Source organism: Siphateles boraxobius, unplaced genomic scaffold, assembly GCF_051911475.1.
Source record: "Siphateles boraxobius isolate OS27281-9 unplaced genomic scaffold, OSU_SipBor_1 100, whole genome shotgun sequence".
NCBI lineage: Eukaryota > Metazoa > Chordata > Actinopteri > Cypriniformes > Leuciscidae > Siphateles > Siphateles boraxobius.
The window spans coordinates 3,323,597-3,345,000 of record NW_027508701.1 but is presented as its reverse complement, the minus strand read 5'-3'; the positions used below and the strand labels follow the sequence as shown (position 1 = coordinate 3,345,000).

The window sequence follows — 21,404 nt, the reverse complement described above, 5'->3', positions numbered from 1 at the left end:
TACACACACCGTCCTTACATCGTCATGTTTCTACGGTGGTCCTGAGCGGACAAACACGTTTTGTCACTGTTTTGTTCTTTGTATAAAGAAGCTGCTAAAGTCAGCGAATAAAACACTGACACAATGATGAACAAGTCACAATAATATTAGCAATAACATCGTTTTACTGAATAATTACTTAAACATAATTTTTTAATTTATCTTTGTAAAGAAACCTCATTGTTGAACTGGCTACTCTCTGCTGTCTCAGACGACGACATCACTTCCTGTCGGCCACCGTAACTTCTGTTGGGTGTAGGGTTGGGCGGTATCCAAATTTTGATACCGTCAAACCTCCTCCCTATTTTACCTCGATATACAGTATTACCGTGAATAATTAAAAATTATGACGTAAGGCTCAGACAGCGTCACCAAATTGTTGGGTTGTGCCTAAACCGTACAGAAACTGAATACCTAACACTAATACTGAAACATGTACAAAATAACATGCACAACAATATCAATAACTTTTATTAAAAACAAATAGCAGCTTATAAAAAAAGTGCAAATACAACAGTCAAACATAATTAAATCAACATAAACATCCAGAACAGTTTTTGCGCAGAGACACGCACACAAATCAATTAAATTAAATCACACCGTCTGAACAACTTTTAATAACAAAAAATACCTGAATAAATAAAATAAATAAAAATAAACACAGTGTGAATAGGAACGAATGGCAAGTGGCATCAAATCTAGTCAAGATTTTCGCTAGAAAACCCAGCATGTTTACTTTGAAATGAGCTGCTTTGAAACAATCTACATTGTTAAAAGCGCTATATAAATGAAGATGACTTGACTACTTGGTCCACAACGTGCCCTGTTAAAGCCGGACAGACAACTTTACCTGCCGTGCTGAAAACTCGCTCCGATGGTGTGCTTGTGGCACAGACGCACAGGTACTTTCGTGCCGCTCGCGACATCTGGGGAAAATGCCCGGCAGCATTTTTCCACCAGAAAATTCATTCGTTTAACGAATGACTGAATTAATTGGCCTATATAAACGAATGAATGTAAGATCAGGCCTAAATAAACGAATGAATGCATAAATAAATAAGTCCATTAATGTATTATTCCATTTGTTCAAATTTGCATGCACATTTTTTTAAATAAGTCCCTTATGCGCTTAAAGCCTGCATTTATTTGATTAAAAATACAGGAAAAAATATTACAATTTAAAAAATGGTTCTCTATTTTAATATAGCCTTCTTTTAAATATAATTTATTTATGTGATGCAAAGCATATATATGCCCCTTTTTTTTTAAATTTGAGCCCCTGCCTCTGCACGTTTTATGCTTACCGTTATGAGACTGTTCTGGGAGTCCCAAGTCCACTTGCTTCTTGTAGAGTTCATGCTTACGTTGCACTGAGTGAACACGGGTCCATCCTCGCAGCACTGAGTGAACACGGGTCCATCCTCGCAGCACTGAGTGAACACGGGTCCATCCTCGCAGCACTGAGTGAACACGGGTCCATCCTTGCCCCACTGAGTGAACACGGGTCCATCCTTGCCCCACTGAGTGAACACGGGTCCATCCTCGCCGCACTGAGTGTACACGGGTCCATCCTCGCAGCACTGAGTGAACACGGGTCCATCCTTGCCCCACTGAGTGAACACGGGTCCATCCTCGCAGCACTGAGTGAACACGGGTCCATCCTCGCCGCACTGAGTGTACACGGGTCCATCCTCGCAGCACTGAGTGAACACGGGTCCATCCTTGCCCCACTGAGTGAACACGGGTCCATCCTTGCCCCACTGAGTGAACACGGGTCCATCCTCGCAGCACTGAGTGTACACGGGTCCATCCTCGCAGCACTGAGTGAACACGGGTCCATCCTCGCAGCACTGAGTGAACACGGGTCCATCCTCGCAGCACTGAGTGTACACGGGTCCATCCTCGCAGCACTGAGTGAACACGGGTCCATCCTCGCAGCACTGAGTGAACACGGGTCCATCCTCGCAGCACTGAGTGAACACGGGTCCATCCTCGCCGCACTGAGTGGACACGGGTCCATCCTCGCAGCACTGAGTGAACACGGGTCCATCCTCGCAGCACTGAGTGTACACGGGTCCATCCTCGCAGCACTGAGTGTACACGGGTCCATCCTCGCAGCACTGAGTGAACACGGGTCCATCCTCGCAGCACTGAGTGAACACGGGTCCATCCTCGCAGCACTGAGTGAACACGGGTCCATCCTCGCCGCACTGAGTGGACACGGGTCCATCCTCGCAGCACTGAGTGAACACGGGTCCATCCTCACAGCACTGAGTGTACACGGGTCCATCCTCGCAGCACTGAGTGTACACGGGTCCATCCTCGCAGCACTGAGTGAACACGGGTCCATCCTCGCAGCACTGAGTGAACACGGGTCCATCCTCGCCGCACTGAGTGGACACGGGTCCATCCTCGCAGCACTGAGTGAACACGGGTCCATCCTCGCAGCACTGAGTGAATACGGGTCCATCCTCACAGCACTGAGTGAACACGGGTCCATCCTCGCCGCACTGAGTGAACACGGGTCCATCCTCGCCGCACTGAGTGAACACGGGTCCATCCTCGCAGCACTGAGTGAACACGGGTCCATCCTCGCAGCACTGAGTGAACACGGGTCCATCCTCGCCGCACTGAGTGAACACGGGTCCATCCTCGCCGCACTGAGTGAACACGGGTCCATCCTCGCAGCACTGAGTGAACACGGGTCCATCCTCGCAGCACTGAGTGAACACGGGTCCATCCTCGCAGCACTGAGTGAACACGGGTCCATCCTCGCCGCACTGAGTGGACACGGGTCCATCCTCGCAGCACTGAGTGTACACGGGTCCATCCTCGCAGCACTGAGTGAACACGGGTCCATCCTCGCAGCACTGAGTGTACACGGGTCCATCCTCGCAGCACTGAGTGAACACGGGTCCATCCTTGCCCCACTGAGTGAACACGGGTCCATCCTCGCAGCACTGAGTGTACACGGGTCCATCCTCGCAGCACTGAGTGAACACGGGTCCATCCTCGCAGCACTGAGTGAACACGGGTCCATCCTCGCAGCACTGAGTGAACACGGGTCCATCCTCGCAGCACTGAGTGAACACGGGTCCATCCTCGCAGCACTGAGTGAACACGGGTCCATCCTCGCAGCACTGAGTGTACACGGGTCCATCCTCGCCGCACTGAGTGTACACGGGTCCATCCTCGCAGCACTGAGTGAACACGGGTCCATCCTCGCAGCACTGAGTGAACACGGGTCCATCCTCGCAGCACTGAGTGTACACGGGTCCATCCTCGCAGCACTGAGTGAACACGGGTCCATCCTTGCCCCACTGAGTGAACACGGGTCCATCCTCGCAGCACTGAGTGAACACGGGTCCATCCTCGCAGCACTGAGTGAACACGGGTCCATCCTCGCAGCACTGAGTGAACACGGGTCCATCCTCGCAGTACTGAGTGAACACGGGTCCATCCTCGCAGCACTGAGTGAACACGGGTCCATCCTCGCAGCACTGAGTGAACACGTGTCCATCCTCGCAGCACTGAGTGAACACGGGTCCATCCTCGCAGCACTGAGTGTACACGGGTCCATCCTCGCCGCACTGAGTGTACACGGGTCCATCCTCGCAGCACTGAGTGAACACGGGTCCATCCTCGCAGCACTGAGTGAACACGGGTCCATCCTCGCAGCACTGAGTGTACACGGGTCCATCCTCGCAGCACTGAGTGAACACGGGTCCATCCTTGCCCCACTGAGTGAACACGGGTCCATCCTCGCAGCACTGAGTGAACACGGGTCCATCCTCGCAGCACTGAGTGAACACGGGTCCATCCTCGCAGCACTGAGTGTACACGGGTCCATCCTCGCAGCACTGAGTGGATGGTGGTTTCGTATGGTCTTGTATGATGGTATTTCCATCTCTCGCGGTCACCTTTTTGTTGCACAATTTGCAAATTGCCTCATCCGAATTTACCGCCTCTCCCTTCTCGTTCGGTCGAAACCCGAAATACTGCCAAACTGCAGAAGTTGTGTTCTTTTTCGAGACCAGGTCACTCGGTGCGCGACTCGACATCTTTCCGCCTCTCTCTCTCTCTTTCTCCTCCACGCTGTCACTTGATGACTACCACGCACGCATTTTTAGGCATTAAATAAATTATATTTAATATTTAATCCTTGTCTCCTATATAAGTGCATTGTATTTTTTATGACTGTATTGAAACTGATACCGTTGCTATTTTTAGATCCCGCGGTATACGATATTACCGTATTACCGCCCAAGCCTAGTTGGGTGCCATTCACAACCTGACCACTAGACGCCCTAAAACTTACTCACTGCACCTTTAGCTTGTAAACTCTCAGTATACCTATACGTTCACTAGTAGTATAGATGCAGTACACAAGAAACGGAGTGTGAAGTAGTTGTGCACTCAACGTTTACTTTTACACACTAAAAAGCGGACTTGTTTAGTCACAAGTAGCATTGAAACGGTACACTTACAAGCATACTTTAAAATGTACTTGAAGTTTGCTTATTGTTTGTGAGGTTATCAGTGCTGTGTAATGTGTGTAATGTGTTTATGTGTTCTCCTGTGTAATGTGTGTGTGTGTTCTCCTGAAGCTACGCTGGAGCCGCCGCTGCTGTCTGTCGCCACGTGTAACCGCTCGCTGTGTGTGAGTCTCAGAGCTCCTGCTGACCGACTGCACAGCGTCTACGACTCACACAGGTTTGTCTACAGACTTCTGGTCAGCAGTGCAGACGGAGCCGAGGTGAGCACTGACACCACACAATACTGCACACTTCTGAGTATGTCCCGGCCCATGTTGCTCATTGACCACACAATACTGCACACTTCTGAGTATGTCCCGGCCCATGTTGCTCATCGACCACACAATACTGCACACTTTTGAGTATGTCCCGGCCCATGTTGCTCATCGACCACACAATACTGCACACTTCTGAGTGTGTCCCGGCCCATGTAGCTCATCGAACACACAATACTGCACACTTCTGAGTGTGTCCCAGCCCATGTTGCGCATCGAACACACAATACTGCACACTTCTGAGTGTGTCCCGGCCCATGTTGCTCATCGAACACACAATACTGCACACTTCTGAGTGTGTCCCGGCCCATTTTGCGCATCGACCACACAATACTGCACACTTCTGAGTGTGTCCCGGCCCATGTTGCGCATCGACCACACAATACTGCACACTTCTGAGTGTGTCCCGGCCCATGTTGCTCATCGAACACACAATACTGCACACTTCTGAGTGTGTCCCAGCCCATGTTGCGCATCGAACACACAATACTGCACACTTCTGAGTGTGTCCCGGCCCATGTTGCTCATCGACCACACAATACTGCACACTTCTGAGTGTGTCCCGGCCCATTTTGCGCATCGACCACACAATACTGCACACTTCTGAGTGTGTCCCGGCCCATGTTGCGCATCGACCACACAATACTGCACACTTCTGAGTGTGTCCTATCCCATGTTGCGCATCGACCACACAATACTGCACACTTCTGAGTGTGTCCCAGCCCATGTTGCTCATCAACCACACAATACTGCACACTTCTGAGTGTGTCCCGGCCCATTTTGCGCATCGACCACACAATACTGCACACTTCTGAGTGTGTCCCAGCCCATGTTGCTCATCGAACACACAATACTGCACACTTCTGAGTGTGTCCCGGCCCATGTTGCGCATCGACCACACAATACTGCACACTTCTGAGTGTGTCCAGGCCCATGTTGCTCATCGACCACGCAATACTGCACACTTCTGAGTGTGTCCCGGCCCATGTTGCTCATCGAACACACAATACTGCACACTTCTGAGTGTGTCCCAGCCCAGGTTGCTCATCGACCACACAATACTGCACACTTCTGAGTGTGTCCCGGCCCATTTTGCGCATCGACCACACAATACTGCACACTTCTGAGTGTGTCCCGGCCATTGTTACTCATCGACCGCACAATACTGCACACTTCTGAGTGTGTCCTATCCCATGTTGCTCATCGACCACACAATACTGCACACTTCTGAGTGTGTCCCAGCCCATGTTGCTCATCGACCACACAATACTGCACACTTCTGAGTGTGTCCCGGCCCATGTTGCTCATTGACCACACAATACTGCACACTTCTGAGTGTGTCCCGGCCCATGTTGCTCATCGACCACACAATACTGCACACTTCTGAGTGTGTCCCGGCCCATGTTGCTCATCGACCACACAATACTGCACACTTCTGAGTGTGTCCCAGCCCATGTTGCTCATCGACCACACAATACTGCACACTTCTGAGTGTGTCCCGGCCCATGTTGCTCATCGACCACACAATACTGCACACTTCTGAGTGTGTCCCGGCCCATGTTGCTCATTGACCACACAATACTGCACACTTCTGAGTGTGTCCCGGCCCATGTTGCTCATCGACCACACAATACTGCACACTTCTGAGTGTGTCCCGGCCCATGTTGCTCATCGACCACACAATACTGCACACTTCTGAGTGTGTCCCGGCCCATGTTGCTCATTGACCACACAATACTGCACACTTCTGAGTGTGTCCCGGCCCATGTTGCTCATCGACCACACAATACTGCACACTTCTGAGTGTGTCCCGGCCCATGTTGCTCATCGACCACACAATACTGCACACTTCTGAGTGTGTCCCAGCCCATGTTGCTCATCGACCACACAATACTGCACACTTCTGAGTGTGTCCCGGCCCATGTTGCTCATCGAACACACAATACTGCACACTTCTGAGTGTGTCCCAGCCCATGTTGCTCATCGACCACACAATACTGCACACTTCTGAGTGTGTCCCGGCCCATGTTGCGCATCGACCACACAATACTGCACACTTCTGAGTGTGTCCCGGCCCATGTTGCTCATCGACCACACAATACTGCACACTTCTGAGTGTGTCCCAGCCCATGTTGCTCATCGACCACACAATACTGCACACTTCTGAGTGTGTCCCGGCCCATGTTGCTCATCGACCACACAATACTGCACACTTCTGAGTGTGTCCCGGCCCATGTTGCTCATCGACCACACTGTACTGGCACTTCATCAGCATTATCCAGCCATGTGTTCTGAGAGTTATTTGCTTTTCAGAGCTTATTAAACATGTGTGTAATCTCCTGATCAGCTCAATAGACATGAACTAACAGTGCTGAAGGAGAGACACTACACTACAGTACTGATCACACTATCTTGGGTTATTGTGTAGGATATTTCACAACGAAAGTATCTGCTAATGCCAAATTTCAATATCTTCCTAAAACAACAATATAAATATGATTCTGCTCATTATTACATTTCATAACCGAAAATGAGTTTGTAGTGTCACCTTTGACTTGCTCATGAGTGTTATTAACGTTGTTCTTTGTAAAACTGCTTAAAACAATATTTGTTTTACAAACAAACACAGTGTGCAAACATTGAAGTGTGCAAACATTGAAGTGTGCAAACATTTTATTTAACAACTGTCATTTCTATTAAAAAAAATATGAGAAAGGAATATATCGAGCAAGGAAGGGATGAAGGAGATGGAAATGAAAATGTGACTGAGAACTTTATCTTATTAAATAAAAACATGTGGGACATTTACAGTTGAAAAAAGTTAATAAATCACAATATAAGTGATTGCAGAACTTTGTAAATGTTTAAAATCACAGTATGTTTTAGTGGCTTAAGAATGGTGATAATACCGTGTTGATTCTTCTCAGTCTCTTATGTCCTGCCCGCTGTTATCATGTTATTAGTGTATTTGACCTCATCGGGCCCGTGATTCTTCTCTTATGACCCCTGCCCACTGTTATTGGTGTATTTGACCTCATCGGGCCCGTGATTCTTCTCTTATGACCCCTGCCCACTGTTATTGGTGTATTTGACCTCATCAGGCTCGTGATTCTTCTCTTATGACCCCTGCCCGCTGTTATTGGTGTATTTGACCTCATCGGGCCCGTGATTCTTCTCTTATGACCCCTGCCCACTGTTATTGGTGTATTTGACCTCATCGGGCCCGTGATTCTTCTCTTATGACCCCTGCCCACTGTTATTGGTGTATTTGACCTCATCGGGCCCGTGATTCTTCTCTTATGACCCCTGCCCACTGTTATTGGTGTATTTGACCTCATCGGGCCCGTGATTCTTCTCTTATGACCCCTGCCCACTGTTATTGGTGTATTTGACCTCATCGGGCCCGTGATTCTTCTCTTATGACCCCTGCCCGCTGTTATCATGTTATTAGTGTATTTGACCTCATCGGGCCTGTGATTCTTCTCTTATGACCCCTGCCCGCTGTTATTGGTGTATTTGACCTCATCGGGCCCGTGATTCTTCTCTTATGACCCCTGCCCACTGTTATTGGTGTATTTGACCTCATCGGGCCCGTGATTCTTCTCTTATGACCCCTGCCCACTGTTATTGGTGTATTTGACCTCATCGGGCCCGTGATTCTTCTCTTATGACCCCTGCCCGCTGTTATCATGTTATTAGTGTATTTGACCTCATCGGGCCTGTGATTATTCTCTTATGACCCCTGCCCGCTGTTATTGGTGTATTTGACCTCATCGGGCCCGTGATTCTTCTCTTATGACCCCTGCCCGCTGTTATTGGTGTATTTGACCTCATCGGGCCCGTGATTCTTCTCTTATGACCCCTGCCCGCTGTTATTGGTGTATTTGACCTCATCGGGCTCGTGATTATTCTCTTATGACCCCTGCCCGCTGTTATTGGTGTATTTGACCTCATCGGGCTCGTGATTCTTCTCTTATGACCCCTGCCCGCTGTTATTGGTGTATTTGACCTCATCGGGCTCTTGATTCTTCCCTTATGACCCCTGCCCGCTGTTATTGGTGTATTTGACCTCATCGGGCCTGTGATTCTTCTCTTATGACCCCTGCCCGCTGTTATTGGTGTATTTGACCTCATCGGGCTCGTGATTCTTCTCTTATGACCCCTGCCCACTGTTATTGGTGTATTTGACCTCATCGGGCTCTTGATTCTTCCCTTATGACCCCTGCCCGCTGTTATTGGTGTATTTGACCTCATCGGGCCTGTGATTCTTCTCTTATGACCCCTGCCCGCTGTTATTGGTGTATTTGACCTCATCGGGCTCTTGATTCTTCTCTTATGACCCCTGCCCGCTGTTATTGGTGTATTTGACCTCATCGGGCCCGTGATTCTTCTCTTATGACCCCTGCCCGTTGTTATTGGTGTATTTGACCTCATCGGGCTCTTGATTCTTCCCTTATGACCCCTGCCCGCTGTTATTGGTGTATTTGACCTCATCGGGCCCGTGATTCTTCTCTTATGACCCCTGCCCGCTGTTATTGATGTATTTGACCTCATCGGGCTCTTGATTCTTCTCTTATGACCCCTGCCCGCTGTTATTGGTGTATTTGACCTCATCGGGCTCGTGATTCTTCTCTTATGACCCCTGCCCGCTGTTATTGGTGTATTTGACCTCATTGGGCCCGGGAATTCTTCTCTTATGACCCCTGCCCACTGTTATTGTTGTATTTGACCTCATCGGGCTCGTGATTCTTCTCTTATGACCCCTGCCCGCTGTTATCATGTTATTAGTGTATTTGACCTCATCGGGCCTGTGATTCTTCTCTTATGACCCCTGCCCGCTGTTATTGGTGTATTTGACCTCATCGGGCTCGTGATTCTTCTGTTATGACCCCTGCCCTCTGTTATTGGTGTATTTGACCTCATCGGGCTCTTGATTCTTCTCTTATGACCCCTGCCCACTGTTATTGGTGTATTTGACCTCATCGGGCTCGTGATTCTTCTCTTATGACCCCTGCCCACTGTTAGTGTGTATTTGACCTCATCGGGCTCTTGATTCTTCTCTTATGACCCCTGCCCGCTGTTTAGTGTATTTGACCTCATCGGGCCTGTGATTCTTCTCTTATGACCCCTGCCCGCTGTTATCATGTTATTAGTGTATTTGACCTCATCGGGCCTGTGATTCTTCTCTTATGACCCCTGCCCGCTGTTATTGGTGTATTTGACCTCATCGTGCCCGTGATTCTTCTCTTATGACCCCTGCCCGCTGTTATTGGTGTATTTGACCTCATCGGGCTCGTGATTCTTCTCTAATGACCCCTGCCCGCTGTTATTGGTGTATTTGACCTCATCGGGCCCGTGATTCTTCTCTTATGACCCCTGCCCGCTGTTATCATGTTATTAGTGTATTTGACCTCATCGGGCTCGTGATTCTTCTCTTATGACCCCTGCCCGCTGTTATTGGTGTATTTGACCTCATCGGGCTCGTGATTCTTCTCTTATGACCCCTGCCCACTGTTATTAGTGTATTTGACCTCATCAGGCTCGTGATTCTTCTCTTATGACCCCTGCCCGCTGTTATTGGTGTATTTGACCTCATCGGGCTCGTGATTATTCTCTTATGACCCCTGCCCACTGTTATTGGTGTATTTGACCTCATCGGGCTCGTGATTCTTCTCTTATGACCCCTGCCCACTGTTATTGGTGTATTTGAGCTCATCGGGCTCTTGATTCTTCTCTTATGACCCCTGCCCGCTGTTATTAGTGTATTTGACCTCATCGGGCCTGTGATTCTTCTCTTATGACCCCTGCCCGCTGTTATCATGTTATTAGTGTATTTGACCTCATCGGGCCTGTGATTCTTCTCTTATGACCCCTGCCCGCTGTTATTGGTGTATTTGACCTCATCGGGCTCTTGATTCTTCTCTTATGACCCCTGCCCACTGTTATTGGTGTATTTGACCTCATCGGGCTCGTGATTCTTCTCTTATGACCCCTGCCCACTGTTATTGGTATATTTGACCTCATCGGGCTCTTGATTCTTCTCTTATGACCCCTGCCCGCTGTTTAGTGTATTTGACCTCATCGGGCTCGTGATTCTTCTCTTATGACCCCTGCCCGCTGTTATTGGTGTATTTGACCTCATCGGGCTCGTGATTCTTCTCTTATGACCCCTGCCCACTGTTATTGGTGTATTTGACCTCATCGGGCTCGTGATTCTTCTCTTATGACCCCTGCCCGCTGTTATCATGTTATTAGTGTATTTGACCTCATCGGGCCTGTGATTCTTCTCTTATGACCCCTGCCCGCTGTTATTGGTGTATTTGACCTCATCGGGCTCGTGATTCTTCTCTTATGACCCCTGCCCACTGTTATTGGTGTATTTGACCTCATCGGGCTCTTGATTCTTCTCTTATGACCCCTGCCCGCTGTTATTGGTGAATTTGACCTCATCGGGCTCGTGATTCTTCTCTTATGACCCCTACCCACTGTTATTGGTGTATTTGACCTCATCGGGCTCTTGATTCTTCTCTTATGACCCCTGCCCGCTGTTTAGTGTATTTGACCTCATCGGGCTGGTGATTCTTCTCTTATGACCCCTGCCCGCTGTTATTGGTGTATTTGACCTCATCGGGCTCGTGATTCTTCTCTTATGACCCCTGCCCACTGTTATTGGTGTATTTGACCTCATCGGGCCCGTGATTCTTCCCTTGTGACCCCTGCCCGCTGTTATTGATGTATTTGACCTCATCGGGCCCGTGATTCTTCTCTTGTGACCCCTGCCCGCTGTTATTGATGTATTTGACCTCATCGGGCCCGTGATTCTTCTCTTGTGACCCCTGCCCGCTGTTATTGATGTATTTGACCTCATCGGGCCCGTGATTCTTCTCTTGTGACCCCTGCCCGCTGTTATTGATGTATTTGACCTCATCGGGCTCGTGATTCTTCTCTTATTACCCCTGCCCGCTGTTATTGATGTATTTGACCTCATCGGGCCCGTGATTCTTCTCTTGTGACCCCTGCCCACTGTTATTAGTGTATTTGACCTCATGGGGCCCGTGATTCTTCCCTTATGACCCCTGCCCGCTGTTATTGGTGTATTTGACCTCATCGGGCCCGTGATTCTTCTCTTATTACCCCTGCCCACTGTTATTGGTGTATTTGACCTCATCGGGCCCGTGATTCTTCTCTTATGACCCCTGCCCACTGTTATTGATGTATTTGACCTCATCGGGCCCGTGATTCTTCTCTTGTGACCCCTGCCCACTGTTATTAGTGTATTTGACCTCATGGGGCCCGTGATTCTTCCCTTATGACCCCTGCCCGCTGTTATTTGTGTATTTGACCTCATGGGGCCCGTGATTCTTCCCTTATGACCCCTGCCCGCTGTTATTTGTGTATTTGACCTCATGGGGCCCGTGATTCTTCTCTTATGACCCCTGCCCGCTGTTATTGGTGTATTTGACCTCATCAGGCTCGTGATTCTTCTCTTATGACCCCTGCCCGCTGTTATTGGTGTATTTGACCTCATCGGGCTCGTGATTCTTCTCTTATGACCCCTGCCCGCTGTTATTGGTGTATTTGACCTCATGGGGCCCGTGATTCTTCTCTTATGACCCCTGCCCGCTGTTATTGGTGTATTTGACCTCATCAGGCTCGTGATTCTTCTCTTATGACCCCTGCCCGCTGTTATTGGTGTATTTGACCTCATCGGGATCGTGATTCTTCTCTTATGACCCCTGCCCACTGTTATTAGTGTATTTGACCTCATCGGGCCCGTGATTCTTCCCTTATGACCCTTGCCCGCTGTTATTAGTTTATTTGATATAGTGCCATGATGGTAGTTGAACAAACTCTGGGTTACAGGATTAGTTTCAAGTTGACACATCCAGTCAGGCTTTGAGTTCATGGAGTGTGAGCACATGAAAGTGTGACATCATCAGTGAACAGCCAATCTTATGCCTGGAAACTGTGATTCACTTCTCGTAAGAGAGTCGGCAAGATTCACTTCTCTCTTCTGCCGAGGATTAAGAGGTTGAAGAATATGGAGTATATAAAGCATTTACACCGCGAGGATATATCTTACTATTTCAGTGCATGTGAAAGTTTATATAGTTGTTAAAAAAAAAAAAATAATAATATATATATATATATATATAGTTATACAGAGACTCAGACATGTACGCTCACATGTAGTCATTAATAAAGCTTTAGGCTATCTACCGATTCACAATCTTATTTATATTACCTGTATATATTTATGTTCATTTGAACTAAACGCTTAATAATAATAATTGTTCAACTAAATTTGCTCATGTGTAATGGATTAGGGGTATCTTAATTACAAATAATTTAAAATAATTATAATAATTAATCATCACTTAGAAGCCTTTAAAAGTCTTTTAGCTTTAATGTGGAGCAGAAACTGGGGAGTGCCTTTATTGCGTCCGACACGTGTCACTGCTCACAGCTGATTGGTCCAGCTTGGGTTTGCGATCTCTTACGATCTAAGTTATCAGTGGAAACTTTCAAACTCAAACTACGCTGAAACACAGCTGTCCACCTAAACCGGCTTCATGCTATCGGCCAGCTCTCTCTGCTTTTTCTCGTTTCCTTCAGTTAGATCCTTTCATCAACTCTCTCGTTCGATGTCATTCAGCAACAAGAACAACTCTTTAGTCACGTCATGTTCATTTGAGTTGAAATGTTATAATAGCCAGATTCCCTGAAAACATCCAGCTATGCTATCTTTGATCATATTCTGAATGACTTGTCTCTTTCTGCGTTTCTAATACCAATGTTTTCTACGATCTTCATTCTAATGATGTGTTATGTCTTAAAGTTACTCGGGTTCGAACAGAGCTAGGAGAAAGAGGCTTTAAATATAATACTTGGAATAATGTACCAAACATCTTAAAGCTGACTATGCGTCCATCACTAAACGAGTTTACGTTACTTTTAACAGATTATGTGTTTTATCCTTTGGTAAATTGCTGTTGTGATCCTTGATTGGGTTTTTCTGTTGTGATGTGTATTTGTATGTTTATGTTAGTGTAGAGCTTTCTTGGCCAGTACACTCTTGTAAAAGAGATTTGGTCCAACTTTATATTACGTGGCTTTAAGTACTAAGTACTTACATTGAACAATAAGTACAATGTACTCATTGTGTTGATGTTGTATTGTAAAACACTTTGCTGCTGTTGAGGAGTGATACGGGTGAGGTTTAAGGTTGGGTTACGGTGTAAGGGAAGGGTCAACTGTGTAATTACATACATTAATTACAGCTGTAATTACATGCAGGTATTTTTCAAAAATAAGTACTTTGTAAAAACATGTGTGTAAACAATAAGTCCATTGTATCAAATTATTAATTTCAATGTAAGTAAATAGTGCTTAAAGCCACTTAATATAAAGTGGGACCAGAGATTTTAATCTTAATGAGTTTTTAACCTGGTTAAATAAAGAATGAATGAAAATTAAGAAATGATTAAAATGCAACGACAGGCGAAAGTTAATGAAGGACTCCAGCCCAGGCTCTTTTGAACAGTTGTGTGTGCATTATTGAACATGTTCTGTGTTGTAATCGCTGCTGTTTGTGTTGACTGCTAGTTTCCAGTGGTCACTGAAGGGTTGGGGAACGTGACCCTGAAGGACCTGACCCCGGGCCGCAGGTACTGTGTGAAAGTCAGTATCGTGGGTCGCCACACACCGCACAGAGACCCAGTGTGTGCCGTCGTCCCTCACGTCGCTGATGCCTCAGGTATCCAGTTTCTCCAGACTCGAACCGTGTTACACTGATACTACAGATTCAATATAGTGATTCATCAGATAATCATGTCCTCGACAACTGTTTCTCAACTTAAAGGTGTTGTATTGGATGTATTGCACGAGATTGTCACCCAAACCCAGCTGAGGTTCGTGAAGCTGCGGCCCAGTTGTTCAAAAATCTGGATTTGGAAATCCCGTGTTTTGCAATCCGGGATCAGGGAATCCATCTTAGTTTTGTGCTGTTTTTTTAAAGCAACATTGGATTGGATCACCTTGATCCTGATTTAATATTACCAGATCTGGATTTCCAGTGGGACTTAATAGCACAAAGCTTTATATAAGCAAACTGCACAATACAATGATACAAACACCTTCCCTTGCTTATTCATTTTCTGTTAACCGTTAGAGACCTCATCTGACCCATGACAAATGAATACAAATATGCATTCAGTGAGGGTTGCAGTTGCTAGAAGCTACTGGTTCATCCCTGATCATTGTGTGGTCATCATTAATACACAGTGATAAATGACAGTTAAAATCAATCATATTATTTTTGACAACTGTTTGGGGATAATTTTATGGGGGGGGGGGGGGGGGGGGGGTCTACATTTATTATTCTAGGCTTAACAGATCCTTAGCTACTTTATCACTGTAATTTCTAGATAAATCAAGCACAAAATATAAAGGTGTGTATATGTACATACAGTATGTGTCAGGCAAAAACAAGAAGGAAGTATCTAAACGCAGGAATATTATTTATTAATAACAAAAAACAAAGAGAATCCAACAGTGGACCGAGCAGTGTAAAGCACTGAAAGTAAAAGATTACGTGGTTAATGAATGAGACATGCTGGAATACTGTGTTTGGTGAATGTGCGCTGAAGTCCAGTGTTGTGTGTGTGTGTGTGTGTGTGTGTGTGTGTGTGTGTGTGTGTTTCAGATGTGGTGATCTCTGTGGTCCTGTGTGTGCTGATACTGGTGATACTGGTGTGTTCTCCACGACTGATCTCTCGCTGCTTCTGGCTGAAACCACCGCTTCCAGCTGTCCTGGTGAGAGCGACACACTGCAGTGATGCAACACGTGTGTGTGATCTGATGAAGTCATCCAAGATCATATACAAGCACTGATACATCACACACTAAAGGAAAAGGAAAACATTAAAAAGCATCAATGACTTCTTTAAACGGTTATTTTTTTAAATTCTTTGACATAACAAACCAATAGAAGAGAGCAGTGACCGCAGATCACAAGCACATGACCAGATACATGCATCGTCAAAACATAAACAAACGACTACAGAAAATATAAACGTTGTTTTGATTACACTTAATTGGAGTTATTCGAGTATTAGTAGACTGTTAGGGTTCAGGTTAGTAGAATAAGTTGATATGTAGTTACTTCTAGTCAGTAACACAACCTAAAACTAGCTTCTATTGGCTGGTGACTTAAGAAAACTTACCGGCCATGAAACAAGTTACAAACTGCTGTAAACACAGCTAAAACTGCTGGCCTAACTTATATACATTTAAAACATTAATAAAGACAAGTAAACAGTAAGTAATAAAATAAGTACAAATAATCAAAATACAAGCAATAGCAAAAATAAATGAAATAGAACAAAGATACAAATGTAATAAGCAGTGTTTTCTGGTAGATCTAACCAGTGGCTCGTTCAAGCGACAGAAGAAGTGAAAGAGACCGTAATGTACTACGTGAGTCTGACGTAGCTTTCTCTGAACGTATCGAGTTTCCTTTAGCATCTTCTTGCGCTTGAATATTTAAATCGGCAAGGTTTTGCACCGGCCCGTCGACTGTGCCGAGCAATGGTCATGTGTGTTCTCACAGCATTGCATTGTCAGAATTCATAAACATGTTATCGGCCAACTGGCGTTTGACACTGTTAGTGACAAAAACACCGGTTTTTACTCGCTTGGCGAGCGTTAATGTTAGGCCCTGTAGATGCAAAGTTACTTATAGTTAGGAGAATGTCTAAATGGGACTATCGAAATAAAGTCTAACCCTTTTAATAAATGGGAAAACTTGCTGGTTGAACCATTTAAGTCAAAAGTTATTAATTGCATGATACTGCATTAAAAAAAATCCATGTATTTTTGGGATTTTTTACAGTGCACAAAACCTCTCCCACAATCCTCTGTCTCATCTGTTTAACTAACGCCTGTTGTTTTCCAGAGCTCGATCGAGAGCGGGAATAAAGTTCTTCTGTTCAGTCCCGCTGAGCTCATCAACACACTCTTCGAGGACACCGACTCAGTCCAGAAGACGAAGAGCAGCGGCGAGGAGGACGAGGAGGAGAGTGTGAAATACCAGAGAAAAGTGGCACACTATCTGGACGCTCAGGGTTCCTCTCTGCTGATTTTCCCAGTGTCCTCCAGCTGTGATTCGAGCGCTCAGAGCCTCAGCTCCTCCACAGGCGCTCAGAGGCTGATGGTGTTTGAGGACGGCCACGTCCAAACCACTGAGCCATCAGCTTCTCCTCAGAGAACGAGTCCTCTACAGAGCGCGCCGCACACACACGAGCACGACGCTCACACACAAGAGAGCGCTGCTGACGTGAACCTGTTCTCCGTGACCATACGAGGAGTTTCTGCTGAACCTGCTGAAACCTGCAGTGTTATAGACGAGCTGGGGTTATATCCTCAGAGCCTGTTACTGACAGACCCACACACACTCACCTCCACTGCCAAACACATCTCTGAGGAGGATGAGGAAGAGGAAGATGATGATGATGATGAATGTTCTGGGTACTTGAGTCGGAATTAGATTCTGAGAAATGAACTAAATCCTTTGCATTATTTGAGAGTAGACGTGAGAATATTAAAGTACACGCAAGCATTTAAAGATGATTATTGTATTTTTATACTGTATTGATTTTTTAATTTTATACTGTTTTTTTTTTATTATTGTTGTTTTAAATATGCATTTCATTCTGATGGAGATGATAATATACAAACATTATTCTTATTGCTGGATGAGGAACAGAAAGTGTTTATCACAAAGATAATTTCATATTCATTTATTTAGTAATTTTTCCATTACTCTTGAATATGTTTCGGTCTCATGGACCATTCACACCTTAGACAATAACTATAAAGTGTAAATAATTGTTCTAATTCTTTGAGAATTGCAGAGTTCACATCACAACTGTAACCATAACTATGACGACAGTCAAACAGTAGAGCGCTGGCGCTTGCAACACCAAGGTCATGGGTTCGATTCCCAGGGAAAGCAAGAACTGAGAAGAATGTAAGTGTATCTTGAAATGCAATGAGTCGCTTTGGATAAAAGCGTCTGCTAAATGCTTAAATGTAAATGTAAAAACCTTCAGAATCCATCCGAGTTTAGAAAGCTTGTAGACGACTAAAACGTGTTGTTATAGTTCTGGTTATTGGTGTGAACGGGTATTAAATCTTGTGCTGCTGTCTGTTACGAACAAAGAAAAACATCCGTCTGGTGTTACTGATGATAATACCAATTAAACATGAACTAAAGATGGACAATTCCAGTAAATAAATCTTTACTGTAACTGTAAACTGATATATTGTGTACTGTTGGGCATATACCACACATTTCTGTAAGGTCTCTCTGAAACACTGTTTTGTGAAAGACTATACAAATAAAATTGACTTGTCTTGTGAACAGAAGTGTGACATTAAACACCTTTACCATGTATGACCTCAAAAATGTGCAAATCTGTAAATCTCTTGATATCAGGAATCTCATCTCCACCGACATCTGCAACACAAGTACAAATGCAGACGAAGGGTTTGTTGATGACATGAGTAAAGCACTTCATCTGCAGAATAAAGACCAGCAACATGAGTTAGGCACACCACACACTATAGGAGCAAAACGGTTAAATCTAGGATTTTTTATCCTCATGTTTGTGGTCTATTACATTTTGAAAATCTTATAAGATGTAAAAAATATTTGGGTGTGTATCCAGCATTAGACGTTTTAAAGTACAACACAGATATTAATCTTGGGTCGTGCATCTTGTCCCTGGAGTGTGTGTGTGTGTGTGTGTGAGGGAAGCTGATCACATGGCAATGACTCGTGCTTTGACATTTAACACACACTGGCTGTTGAGAGTTCATGAACATGGCATAATCAGTGACGATTCTCTGACCTCTAAATTCGTTCATAACTTATTACTGTCTTTTTTCTTGTCTTTAAAAATGTTTGAATTTGTTAGTTAGGCTTGTAGTTTTTAGTCAAGAAATTTCACTGGTATCTAAAATGTGAATTAAAGAATACACTTGAGACGTCTGTGTTCGAGAAACAACTTCTTTATTCTGCAAAATGTGCGGCAGAACATTTCCCAAAATTCATATTAGCCACTATTAGCTACAGTCTCTCTATCGTTTCAAAATGCACAATTGCAAACATTTAATACATCAGTCTTGTAACAAGTAACAACTTTATTAAAACACAGGGTCACATGGGTCAAACACTATGACTGGAACACATTATTTTTTCCAGTCTTAGCCTGTGAAGGGAGCGGTTCAGATGCGAAGGTCCAGGATTGGCCGTAACCCACCAGACTTCTCCGGGACAATTAGGTAGGGGCTGTAAACCCGGACCTCATTTCGGCTGGAGGTACAGTCTCAATCGCACCCTTCGCCAGTAGGGTAGCAACCTCCGCTCTCATGATAGGGCGATGGCCACCGACCAAAGTGGAGAGGACTCCCCTGAAGCGGGGAGGAGACCGCGCCAACTGAATCGCATAGCTGAGCCGATGGTTCGCGCGGAGCAGATAGGGAAGCTCTAGGCAGGCTCCCAACCACAGACGTCCCCCCGGTGGTGCAGCGAAGCGTAATGGTGACGAGGAGGGCACGGCTTGTGGGCGGCGCTCTGTGTCGTCCGAGAACTCTGTATGCTCAGAGACGAGAGAGTCAGTTCTTTCTGAATAAGGATTCTTCCCCAGCCCTCCACCGGGGAAAGGAGTGGCCCTGCTACCAGCTCCTGGAAAGAACTGAGTCTCATCTCTGAGCAGCCCATCTCAAAAGTGCCGCTTAACCGGCGTTTAGCGTGGGGCGGGACTGGAGAGGGCTGTGGCATCCCTCTACAGTCTTCCAGAGCCAGGCCCGGGTGAACGGGCGGGGTTGGAACCGTGGGAGGGAGCCTTTGGCGGTGGGCAGACTGTGGGATCTGAGCGGACGGCGGGGCCATCGGGCGAACAACCTCAATCTGCTCACGGGCAGTTGAGAACTGTTGGGCAGAAGTACTCAACCGCACCGCCGAAGAGGCCGACCTGGGAGATGGGGGTGTCGAGCAGACGGGTCCGCCCGACATCGTGCACATCAGACCTGTCAGCCCCAGACTGGTGAACATCACCTGACACCGAGAGCGTACGGCCACTTTCGTCGCTCAGGGAGCAAGGTCAGTGGCGGCGCGCAGCTCACTGAAGAGCCTCGGGTCAGTCCCGCCCTCCTGCATGTCCATGAGCATCTGGGTCAGGTAGACCAGCAGAACGGTCATGGGATGCAGTGAATCAGCTGCCCGTCCTGTGGCACTATAGGATTTCGCCACAGATTAGTGTAGACGAAAAGAACTACAGGCTTTGGACGGGTGCTTAGGATTGCGCCGGGGGAGCACTGTGAGGACATAGTAGCATGGCAACAGAGCGTTCTACCGGGGGGACCCCAGTGTACCCATGGGCAGCGGCCCCTGAGGGGAGGAAAGGCGGATGAGGCCGACGAGAGGACCCGTGATCTCATCATGCACGTCCGGGAGGAAAGATATTGGGGTTTGCCGTGGACGCTTCGGCGGCCTTACCCAAAACCAATCGTCCCGGGAAAGCATGGCCGTCATCTCCGGATCAGACTCAGGCACAGCCGTATGCACACCAGAGGGTGGCAGCTGTGACGAGTCGTCATTTCCAGAAGAATCAAGCCCACCTAGTGATGCTGCTACAGACACAGCATCATCCTCTGTAGCTTCAAATGAAAACACACGGGGCACCCGAGGGTAGACTCGTGGAATCATCAGTTCGCTAGCGGGCACCGTCATTAAAGAGGGGGGGCTGGGGCGTGGACACAGAGTCGGCGCCTTGTTCCAGACCAGCACCCTCAGGTCACCCTGGCCACCAGCCGAAGATCGGGTGGTGGATGGACTCTCACTTGTGAGTTCACCGAGTCTCGACCTATATATATGACGCGATGATCACGTTCCCAGAGAGAACATGAGTCATCCACGAGCGCTGTTCAAGCATGATCAAAGCCCAAACACACTAGACAGCGCTCGTGCCCATCAGAGTCCGATACCAGTCCGCTGCAACCAGAAATGCACGGGCGAGCCGTCTTTAAAAAGACGTGCTGCGTACGAGCTCTTTTATGAGAGGAGAAAAAACTCCGCGATGTTGAAGCACACAGGGAGACACACACACACTGGCAGATCACTGCACAGATCAGCAGGCACTGTGAGCTCGCTGCAGATCGCCGTCACACCAACACCGGAGAGAGAAGCTCGTCTCGTAGAGCGAAGTCAGAGATGACTTTGGAGTGAAGAAATACTCTTGGCTCGAAGCGAAAACATGATCTGCCTTTGCCGGCGTCTCTCCTTTATACCCACACGGTGGGGCGGAGATACGCTGTGCAAATTCCGCAGACCCATGGCATTTCATCGCCATTGACTCGTTTTGTAATACTCGAAGTCGATAGGTGTTCTAAGCGAAACCCCCATTCGTCGTCATCCGACGTAACTTGGAGTGACTACGAAAGGGATCTAGAACCGCTGAAATTTCTAAACATGCCATGAAATCTGACATTT

At 46.8% G+C, this 21,404-nt stretch overlaps 1 protein-coding gene across 1 annotated transcript in view; it reads left to right on the top strand.

Annotated features, from left to right (window-relative positions):
• Positions 1-18,317, top strand: part of crfb2 (cytokine receptor family member b2) — a 46,597-nt gene extending 28,280 nt beyond the window's left edge. Inside the window, exons 4-7 of the mRNA XM_077238916.1 lie at positions 4,647-4,795; positions 14,456-14,606; positions 15,555-15,664; positions 16,806-18,317. Of these exons, the coding sequence (XP_077095031.1) occupies positions 4,647-4,795; positions 14,456-14,606; positions 15,555-15,664; positions 16,806-17,396 (1,001 nt within the window). The 3' untranslated portion in view covers positions 17,397-18,317. The remainder of the gene's footprint in view (positions 1-4,646; positions 4,796-14,455; positions 14,607-15,554; positions 15,665-16,805) is intronic.
• Positions 18,318-21,404: the final 3,087 nt, after the last annotated feature.